General features: G+C 49.6%; 1 protein-coding gene and 1 non-coding gene across 2 annotated transcripts; one reads left to right on the top strand and one right to left on the bottom strand.

Annotated features, from left to right (window-relative positions):
- Window positions 1-2,091: 2,091 nt before the first annotated feature.
- POLR3D (RNA polymerase III subunit D) lies at window positions 2,092-10,086 on the bottom strand. Its single transcript, XM_003823600.5, has 9 exons — window positions 8,067-10,086; window positions 7,636-7,805; window positions 5,990-6,033; window positions 5,250-5,401; window positions 4,981-5,105; window positions 4,608-4,776; window positions 3,948-4,213; window positions 3,032-3,184; window positions 2,092-2,863 (listed from the first exon to the last, which is right to left on the bottom strand). Exons 2-9 carry the CDS (start codon window positions 7,798-7,800, stop codon window positions 2,741-2,743), a joined length of 1,197 nt encoding a protein of 398 aa, XP_003823648.2. The 5' UTR covers window positions 7,801-7,805; window positions 8,067-10,086; the 3' UTR covers window positions 2,092-2,740.
- MIR320A (microRNA mir-320a) lies at window positions 8,222-8,275 on the top strand. The gene has a single exon (NR_163081.1). It is a non-coding gene; the product is annotated as a microRNA mir-320a (primary transcript).
- Window positions 10,087-10,639: the final 553 nt, after the last annotated feature.

The raw sequence follows: 10,639 nt of genomic DNA, 5'->3' as shown, positions 1-10,639 counted from the left end.
CTGGCTGTGGACACCATCATTTGCAGAATGATGCTTGGTGCAGGAGCAGCCATTCTGCAATACTGAGGATGGCAAAGCAGACGGTTCCAAGGAAATCCTGATGACATTTTGGCTTCCACCCAACTCTAGAACCATCTATTTACAGACTTTTTGCTATGTGAGATAAACATTCCCATTGCTTAAGCCACCATCAGGCTAATTTTCTGTTACTTGTGCTGATCACATCCTGTTATAGGCAGTTATCTGTCTGGCACTGAATAAATGCCTCATGTTCACTCTAATTTAAAAGCAACCCTATTAAGCTACTACTGTCTCACTCTTACATAAAATAAAATAAATAAAATCAAGCTTAAAGAGGATAAGTGATTTTTTCCAACCAAAGTTACTGGTGGAGTCAGATTCAAACCCAACCGTGACTCGACATCCCGGACTCTGCCACTTAAACATGTAGTTAGAAAAGTGTGCAAGCCTATTGTTCCTTCTTTCTGTATTTAACAGAAAGCATATACACAGATGCAGGGAGCAACAAATTTGCATCCACTTGCACTCATGTATAAATTTGGCTTTGGGCTCTTCTCCGTCATTTGTCCATATTCCTTGGTAGAAATGCATGCCTCAGGGGCCCGACCAAGAAGATGGACTCTCCTCTCTTTTCCACACTTATTAATAAGACCTAATTTGTGCATCAGGGATCTAGAGACAGGTTGTGAGGACTTTGATAGGGAGTCATAAGGTTCAAGCCAAGACATGTGAATGGGCGCAATGAACGTGAAAGCAGTACATGTTCTTCCTCAAACTTTGTTGGAAGGGTCAGAAAACAGAAGATTGAAAAATACCCAATATCTAACATCGGGCCATTGAGTTCGTCCAAAAAAAGCAGAAGAGTATTTCTGAACCAAAGAAACAGAATAGAAAGAGAGGATGAGAATGGAGACCTGCTGGCCGTGCATCAGCTATTTAAAGGAAGAAAGGGCTGGAGCCCAGAGTTAACCAAAGCTTAGCCTTAGACCAAACAGGGCTTCCCAGCACAGGTTTCCAAGGAACCCTTTCTGCTCCAGTCCTCTACAGTGAGAAGAGCCCAGAATAACACTATCCAATGGAGCTGACATGAGCTTCAGCACCAGAAAGGGTGATATGGTCACCAAATATTCAGTCAGCCTCACAGCTGCTGGCTGGGCAGGTTGAGGGCTTTGTAGGAAAAGCCCAGCATTGACAAATGAGTAACAGGCTTGAGGAACTTTGAAAAGAAGGAAGGTGAGCCTGAAGGAAGATGTACCCAAAATCTAAGGGGCCACTAGGAATCAGGGATGGGGGTGGAGGGGAAGCGGTTCTTCCTGAGCCCCTGTGGTTCATACTGTCGCAGAGGCCATGTGCCACGACGCCAGCAAAGGGAAGTTGTGCCATCAGCGTCTAACAGCCACACACGCTGCCGCATGAGACCTTTTTCTAACCTGCAAACGTCTCCCCAGCTGAACCAGGGAAAACCCCAGCCCTACTGTCAAGGCAAGAGGAGAAGCTGTTCCTCCAGGGACAACACAGTACAATGACCTGGTAAAGGGAACAGGATCACAGACCCAAAAAAGTAACACTGAGTAGGTGGCTCTGGCAGTGCTAGGACAGGAGACAGAGGCAGGCCTCTGAAACCCAAAGTTTTTGAAGTGGGCATCATCGGCCAAGTGTCAAAGAGGCCATTATTCAATACATCCCTAACTTCTCTTATGAAGGATTTAGTTTTTTTGTTAGCAATATATGACTTCGGCTCATACATGAGCACTAACTGCAAAGGAAAGAGTGCAGGGAACATGTCCTGGGCCCAACATGTCCCCCAAATGCTTTTGTACAGTGCTGGGAGGGGTCTCTGACTTCTTCCTATTACCTGCAGCTATTACGGTAACTCACACAGGAGGCACCTGGCTAACAGAAGCCAGGAGAAAAAGGCATAGAACAGTCTGACACCATAAATTTAGGGCATCAGGCCCAGGGTGAGCACGGGATATAAAGCAGGAAGGGGCAAGAGTGGGGACGGGAGCAGCTCTAGTCGCTGCTTCTGGGAGACTTAGAATCTCTATTTTGTTTAAAAATAGACTCAGGTAGAGAAAAAGGACATGAACGTTTATTGAGTGCCTGCTGGTTCTGGCCTTGTGCAGTTTTCATCTATAATAGCCCATGAATCCTCACACCAACCCTGGAGGTAGGTATCATCCCCATTTGTGTCGGATGAGGTATAGGAGGCTCAGAAAGGTTAGGTAGTTTGTCCAAGGACACAGAACCAGGAACTGGCAAGCTGGGACCGAGTGCTTAAGTCTCAGACTCAATCCTTGCTCTCTCTCCTATACTGCCTCCAGGAGGAAGGGGGGAGCACCAGCAGAAGCTGCAGTCCACACGCTTCCTGCCCCTGCAACCCAGCAGGCACCAAAAGAAGCCAGCCCCTTCACACAGACCCTCCCCATCTACCCTTAGAGGATGCATCAGTGGAAGAGATTAAGACATAAATACAAAAATAAATAGCAGGGCCAAGTCCCCAGCAGCAAGGATGTGCCATCTCCACGCTGCAGGAAGGTCACTGTGCCATTCACAGCTGCTGTGGGAGGAAGCCCTGGGGGACCTGGAACAATGGCTGCCAAAGGCTGGAGTGAGTGGGCTCAGTGGGCCCCTTCTGGGTCTCACAGATTCAAGAACAAAATGTCTGAAGCAGGCAGCAGCCGTGGGCACAGGCGCCGTCCTCCTCCATCTGCTCATTTTACCGGTGTTTGTGATCCAAGAGAGATTCAAAATCAGGGGAACATACAAGTTTGTGCTTCACGTGTCCCAGGACTGTCATCTCCCCTGTCCTACTGTCTCCAAGGCCCACGGACACCAGCTCCTGCCAATTGACAGAGACAGTGATGAGAACCACCACCACGTGCCCGGCGTGTAGAGCTGTGAATGGGGACATGATACTCCCAGAAACCCCCTCCCTTATTTAGCAGTGGCTCTTCAATCCTCCTTCACTCCTGAAAGGGTCCCTCCTTGGCCCTAAGGAGGCTCTTACCTGCAGGAAGGAGCAGGCAGTTCCCATGGTCACGTCCAGAGTCACCTTGCCCAGGAGGAGTTGCACCCTTCCAGACTTGCGGATGAGTAGCTTGCCAACCTGACCCTCTGTCAGGTCAGCCAGGGTACAAGCATTCTCTGCCAACTTGGCTTCCTGCGGAGAAAACCAGAGGATGGACACTGGGCTAGGAGCTCTTTCCTCCATCTTTCATGAACCCCCTTCTACTCCCCCAGAGAAAGGCATAGCAAAGGTCAAAATGAGCTCCCCAAAGAGTGCCTTCTCCTAGGGCTATCTGCTATGGTTAAAATACAAAACCCACAGCAAACAAATACATAAACGGACAAAATATCAGTAACTGCTGAAGCTGAGTTCTGGTACATGGCGGTTTACGTTCTTATTTCTTTGAGACAAGGTCTGACTCTGTCGCCAAGGTTGGGGTATAGTGGCGTGATCTAGGCTTACTGCAACCTCTGCCTCCTGGACTCAAGCCATTCCCCCACCTCAGCCTCCCAAGTAGCGGGGACTACAGGCACACGCCACCATGCCTGGCTAATTTTTGTATTAGCCATGGTGTCACCATGTTGCCCAGGCTAGTCTCGAACTCCTGGGCTCAAGTGATCCTCCTGTCTCAGCCTCCCAAAGTGCTGGGATTAGAGGCATGAGCCACCGCACCTGGCCATATGTTCTCTCATTTGTGTTTGAAATATTTCCTTATAAGAAGTGAACACACACCCCCACAACACATACACAATTGGGGTTGGAGGTACAAAGCCCCATGGCTCTTGTAGGCGTCAAGAATAACCACCCATTATTGTCCCATTTCAGCCAGGGTGACACGGCTTTGCTTCCCACTACAGGTCACCACTTCCCCTCCCAGTCCCCAACTTGATTCCCGCAGGCCTCTGTCTGAGCATACTCGGTCTTTCTCCTGCTTGATGAGCACCACCTGTCCGTCCTCGCCCTGCACCTCTGTCTTGATAGGCTTGATGTCCTGGGTGGGTGGCTGGCCAGGGAGGGTGTCTGGCAGCTGCAGAAACAGCAGTTCCTCTTCCTTGGTGAGGCTCAGCTCCCTCAGCAGCTCTGCCACAGATACATCCTTCGGGAGGCCTGGAGTCTTCCTGGCTGCTTTGGGAGGAGCCTTCATCTTGGCCTCTTCCTCCTCATCTCGTGGCTCCTCTTTCACTGCCCGGGTGATAGACATGGAATGCTATCACGTGACCACCCTCCATACCAGCTCACTGTTACCAGCCCTTTGCCCCTGTCTGCTCCACTGTCACTCAGCCAGGGAGTGAGAAGGAGGCACCAGTTATAGAGAGGGGCAAGAGGCAACACGTTCAAGTCTCACGTGACTTATCTAAAAAGGGACATCTGAGGCTGGGCCCACTGCTCCCTGTCAACACAGGAACCCTCTGCGAGGGAGAATGGAGCATCTTTGTTCAGCTCATGTATCTTACAGCCGGAATGGGAGGACCTGCTCATGAGCAGCAGTCAGGGGCACATGCAAGGGATGCCTGATGCAAGGGATTCCTGGGGAGCAGCCATGGAATTGGAGATGAGAAGTTAACCGACAGAGTACCTTTCACAGCAGGTATGTCCACCTCCATGTCCTCTTCCTTGGGGCCAGCCAGCCAAGGTTTAACATCTGGTTCGTCATTTTCTTCCTTAAAAAGCCATCCTGAGTGAGCCAGCGGCAGCTGCACAGGCATATTTCGAGTGTCGTTCCTCAGGCCGGGGTCATCGAGGAACTGCCAAAGAGAGTCTGGGTCATCCAGCCTGCTGGCACATGCACCTGGATCAAAGTCTGCTTTAGTCCCTTTCTAACCAAAGATTCCTGCTGCTCCCCAGGATTCCAGGACATCAGTAAGCTCTTCTACCCCTCACCTGGCTCCCCAGAAGCCCTGTTCTACAGCCACAAGGAAACCCCTTCCCCCCAGCCTCCTGGTACCCACATCGTCCTTCTCCAGCATACGCAAGATCTGTTTAGTTTCTTCGTCTGTCTCTCTCTTCTCTTTTTTGATGTTGATGATATGAGAAGGTCCCATGTCTGACACATCCACTGTCTTATCCCAGTTCCCTGTGGGAAATCACCCAGGTCACTAGGGATCGATAAGGAAGATGCCAACAGCAAGGAAAACGGAAATGGGAGTGGGGAAATTCCACTGTTCTCGCCCTTCTCTTGGGCAGTCTGAACTGAAATTCACTGATTCCTTCCTTATACCTTTTTTCTTCATCATTTCGGCTGGGCCCTGCTCAAAGATGGAGTGAGACTGGATCACTTCTGGACGGCCTCGCCCTCGTCCATGCCCCTCTCGTTGTCGGTCTCTGTCCCTTTCACGCTTCTCCTTCTTGACAGTTACTTCTTCCTTGGGCCTGGAAAAAAGAATGGATTAAGGGAAACCACTCACTCACTGTGTCTCCAAAATCTGGCCTTACTCTCCCATACCACTTCACTCCAAGACAGTGGAGAGTTTGAGCCAATAATTACACCATGAGAAGCAGAATCCAATCCTAATTCTAGCACTTTTCTCACTTCCTTGATGAGGCAGGATTTTTTCAGTTTGCTTTACTTTACCTTCTTGTCCAAAAATGTAGATTTTTGTTTGCATTGGGACTGAAAGCAGGAAGGCAGAAATGCAAAGGAACTTCAGGGAAAGTGTGATACATCTTTGTTTAAACTATTGGCTCTCAACTCGGGCAACAAAGAGAATCACTCCATTCTACTGCCAGCAAGTTAAATCACAATTTCTAAAGATGGAACCCTAGACACCAGTGTTTATTTATTTATTTATTTTTTAAAGCTTGCACAATCACCTAGGAGCCAGGGTTGAAAATCACTAGTGAAAAGAACTAAAGATATAAATTTAAATTTTGGAGCTACAAACCTAGTTATTTCCCCCAAAGCCCCAAATTCAGAGCAAGTAAATAAGGGGCAAGTATTCAGAAGGCCTAGCTACTTACTCTTCCTTGATCTTCCGACTGATGATATTTGGGGTGAAGGTTTTCTGAAAGCAAAATACAGGAGTCACTGATGTGTTAGGTTCTGACCCCAAAGTACAGAGGAAAATAAAAATTCCCAAAGGGCATCTTCTACAGACCAAGGCCACCATGGCTCTCGTTGGCACATTCCACAGTGTTGTCAGTTTTATAGATACACATGTGCCTGAAAAGGAGGAATGTCATAGTGTGGTAGCAGTGGAGTTACACATAGAAGGGGGCACCAAAACCCACTTTTAACCAGCAGCCTTAGGTTCTGCCTCTGAAAGAAGATCCTCTGGGACTTCTAAAAGCAAAGGAATTTCTCTGGTCTCACCTCTTCTCTTCAAACTGCTATAGAGACCAGTCAGTATCATGGGGGAACAGCTCTAGCAGCAAGGCCTAAGTAGGGAAGGCCATAGATCTGCCAACACTCTCAATCAGGTGACTATGGACTGTCACCACAATTTTCCAAGGCAAAGTTAGGTTTTTAAAAACTGCTTTATGGCTGGGCGTTGTGGCTCATGCCTGTAATCCCAGCACTTTGGGAGGCCAAGGTGGGTGGATCACGAGGTCAGGAGTTCAAGATCAGCCTGGCCAAGATGGTGAAACCCATCTCTACTAAAAACTACAAAAATTAGCTGGGCGCGGTGGCAGGCCCCTGTAATCCCAGCTACTCGGGAGGCTGAGGCAGGAGAATCGCTTGAACCCGGGAGGCGGAGGTTGCAGTGAGCTGAGATGGTGCCTCTGCACTCCAGCCTGGGCGACAGAAAGAGATTCCGTTAAAAACAAAACAAAAAAACAAAAAACTGCTTTATTCGGCCAGGAGCGGTGGCTCACACCTATAATCCCAGCACTTTGGGAGGCCGAGGCAGGTGGGCGGATCACAAGGTCAGGGGTTCAAGAACAGCCTGGCCAACATGGCAAAACCCTGTGTCTACTAAAAATACAAAAATCAGCTGGGCATGCTGGCGGGCGCCTGTAATCCCAGCTACTCAGGAGGATGAGGCAGAAGAATCGCTCAAACCTGGGAGGCAGAGGTTGCAGTGAGCTGAGATCGTGCCATTGCACTCCAGCCTGGGGGACAACAGCGAGACTTCCTCTCAAAAAAAACCAAAACCAAAACCAAAACCTGCTTTGTTCTTCTGTCATCCTGACCCCACCCCTTTCTGGGCTACTCTTGACATCCACAGTCATACACACGGGAGAGGCCACAGAGCCTCGAATGCCATGCCTAGGATTCATCATACTCTAGATAAAAAGTTTGCACACAGAGATGGTGAATTCTGAACCCTCTAAGACTGCGAAGTTTATGCCTGTCTGGCTTTCATGGGTTTCTTAAAGATGTCCAAACACACAATAAAAGTAAATAAACACTGTTCAAATTGCTTTTGAACGACTTTAACTTATTAGGATTCTCTGCCCTTCAACCACCTCTGGGAGTCATTTCAACATCTTGTACTCAGTACCTAGATTTGAAGGTAGGACAGACTCCCTAGAATTTAAAGAGGGGTAGGCTTGAGGCCCAACGACAGTCCTGACACACAGTAGGTCCTACACAAACATTAGTTGAATCCTGGGGCTTGGAATTCAAGGTAGTTGAGTTTCTTTAGAAACGCGCCGTTGGGTACCTTCTTGACTCCCCCGAGGGTGAGGTCCCTGGAACGGATGGAGGGAAGGCGGCCGGGGGTGAGGGGAGGCGCCGGCCGCCGCCCGATGAGCCCCCGGGCCCCAGTCAGGAGAGGTCGGGGCCCTCCCGGCGTGCTGGGCTCGCCGGCGGCGTTTCCTTCCGACATGTTGCCTGGGAGAGAAGGGGCGACGAGATCACCAGAGGGGACTGACACGAGGACCCTGGCGGAACCCCACCCCCTTGCTTTCCGGTCCCCCAGTCGGTGCGTCCCTCCAGTGGCCTCTCAGCTCCTCCCCTCCCACGTGGGGAGACTCCCGGGACCACCCAGGTGAGAGCCTTTGGCTCGCGACACGCCCTCTCCAGGAACCCCGCCCAGGAACCAGACAGGGACGCACCCGGCCCGCGGCTCCACACCGCGCGTCACAACCTCACCTGCAACGCGACCCGCCGCCAGCCTTCGGTCTCCGCGCCGGGCGGAAGTCTGCGTGGCAGGGCCTGGGCGCCGCCATCTTGGCGCGGGACGGAAGTGACGTTCGGGGGGCGGGACTGGGCCACAGTATTTATCAGGCGGCGCTTCGCTCCTCTCCGCCTTCTCTTCCCGGTTCTTCCCGGAGTCGGGAAAAGCTGGGTTGAGAGGGCGAAAAAGGATGAGGTGACTGGTCTGGGCTACGCTATGCTGCGGCGCTCGGGGGTCTTGGCCTCCGGGCGGTGGCGTGGAGGCGCCAAGATCAGGGTCCCGGGTGTTGTCGGCCACCACGCCGCAATGTGAGGATTCGCCTCGGCGGAGCCCCTGGGAGCTTGGGGGTAGCTGCTCGGGATGGGGCGAGGGGCGCGGCGCGGCGCAGAGAGTGAGACCTGGACTTAAGAGTCGGGGAGTCCTGGGCCACACCGAGCCCTGTCTGCGGGTTCTCCATGGTGACCTTGGAGTGGTCACTACCTCCGGGCAGCGACCTCGCCCACTTTCGGGGACCCCTTCCCTGTGCTCCTGGTGGAGTCCTGGGGTGAGGCTGTGGGGGCAGCTTGGAACAGCCGCAGTGGACCAACCGGTGCCCAGTCACACCCGCTTCAGATCACGAAGGCGGTGGCCTCGTGTGCGCTCTTGGTCAAAGCCTGGAGGGAATTGGAATACCAAGTTTGCTCTACTGCTGGAGGAATTTAAAGAACTTTTGTTGACTCCAGCGTTTGTGATTTAACATAAAAAGTGTCATTTAATGTTATCCCCCATCCCCCAGACCGTATAAAAACCATGTAACAATATTATGGGGAGTTTGAGGAAAGGAAATCATTTCTACCAGAATGCCACGTAGAGTACTACTATTAAAAATTTTGTAATGTATCTAGTAGTCTTCACAGAGTTGTATCACAATTTCATGTCCTTTTTCTTTTCTTTTCTTTCTTTCTTTTTTTTTTTTTTTTCTTTTTTTTGTTGAGACGAGGTTTCTCTCTGTTGCCCAGACGGGAGTGCAGTGGTGCGATCAACACACCGCAACCTCTGCCTCCCAGGCTCAAACCATACTTCCACCTCAGCCTCCTGAGTAGCTGGGACTACAAGTGCATGCCACCACGCCCGGCTAATTTTTTCTTTTTCTTTTTTTTTTTTTTTTTTTGTATTTTTCGTAGAGATGGGGTTTCACTATGTTGCCCAGGCTGGTCTTGAACTCCTGAGGTCAAGTGATCCCACCCGCTTCGGCCTCCCAATGTGCTGGGATTACAGGCATCAGCCACCGCGCCTGGCCTGTATCCTCCTTTTTCAAATAACATTTCTCTGTTGCGACATCAAAGACTGCGTAGTTCTCCAGTGGCTGTATCATGATTTAAGTATTTCCCTGATTGTTTCTTTTTTCCCTGTTTTAAATAATGCTGCAGTGAATGTCTGGTACATTCGACTTGCTTTTTTCGATTTTCTTTTTGTTTTTGTTTTCTTTTGGATTATATTCCCTGGATAGATTTCCCGTCCTGGGATAACTGGCCAAAAGAAGATTTTTTTTTTAAGTAAATATTTGGGATGGGCATGGTGGCTTACGCTTGTAATCCCAGTGCTTTGGGAGGCAGAGGTGGGAGGATCGCTTGAAAGGCTCAGCAGTTGGAGATTGCAGTAAGCTATGATCCAGCCCTTGCACTCCAGCCTGGGTGACACAGCAAGACCCTATCTCTAAAAACATTTTTTAAATTAAACTTTTTATTTTGAGAACATTGTAGGTTCATGTAGAGTGGTAAGAAACAATGTAGAGAGATCCCAAGTACTGTTTACTCGTTTTCCCCCAGTAGTAACATCTTGCCACCAGAATATTGACATTGGTACAGTCAAGATACAAGAAGTTTCCATCACCACAAGGATCCCTCTAGTTGCCCTTTTATAGCCACACCTCCCTCCCCCCACCTCCTCCCACCACTAATCTGTTCTCCATTTCTGCCATTTTGTTATTTCAAAAGTGTTATATAAATGGAATCATACAGTATGTGACTTCTTGGGATTGCTTTTTTCACTCGGCATTGTTCCCCGGAGATCATCCAAGTTGTGTGTATCAATAGTTCGTTCCATTTTATTGCAGAGTATTCATGGTTTGTTTAACCATTCACCCTTTGAAAGACATCTGGGTGGTTTTCCGTTTGGGGTTATTATGGATAAAGCTGCTGTGAAAATACATGTACAAGGTTTTGTGTGAACGTAAGTTTTTATTTCTCTGGGATAATTGCCCATGAGTGCAATCATTGGGTCATATGGTAGTTGTACCTTAGTTTTATAAGAAACTGCCAAGCTGCTTTCCACAGGGGCTGTACCATTTTGTACATGCACATTTTATGGTTCTTCATTCATATTGCTAAATTGCTTTCAAAAAGGATTGTGTGGCCGGGCGTGGTGGCTCACGCCAGTAATGCCAGCACTTTGGAAGGCCGAGGTGGGCAGATCACTTGAGGTCAGGAGTTCCAGACCAGCCTTGCCAACATGGTGAAATACTGTCTCTACTAAAAATACAAAAATTAGCTGGGCGTGATGGCACACG

The sequence above is a fragment of the Pan paniscus genome, chromosome 7 (genome assembly GCF_029289425.2).
Source record: "Pan paniscus chromosome 7, NHGRI_mPanPan1-v2.0_pri, whole genome shotgun sequence".
NCBI lineage: Eukaryota > Metazoa > Chordata > Mammalia > Primates > Hominidae > Pan > Pan paniscus.
Note: the sequence above shows the minus strand (reverse complement) of the source record. Positions and strands in the feature narration are given on the sequence as shown.

Excerpts from the sequence above, each read along its gene's own strand:
- POLR3D (XM_003823600.5), bottom strand. The coding sequence starts at position 7,800 with ATGTCGGAAGGAAACGCCGCCGGCGAGCCCAGCACGCCGGGAGGGCCC. Across the intron at positions 5,106-5,249 it reads CGAAATGATGAAGAAAAAAG|GGAACTGGGATAAGACAGTG; the intron begins GTATAAGGAAGG and ends GATTTCCCACAG. Across the intron at positions 4,214-4,607 it reads GGACATACCTGCTGTGAAAG|TGAAAGAGGAGCCACGAGAT; the intron begins GTACTCTGTCGG and ends TCACCCGGGCAG.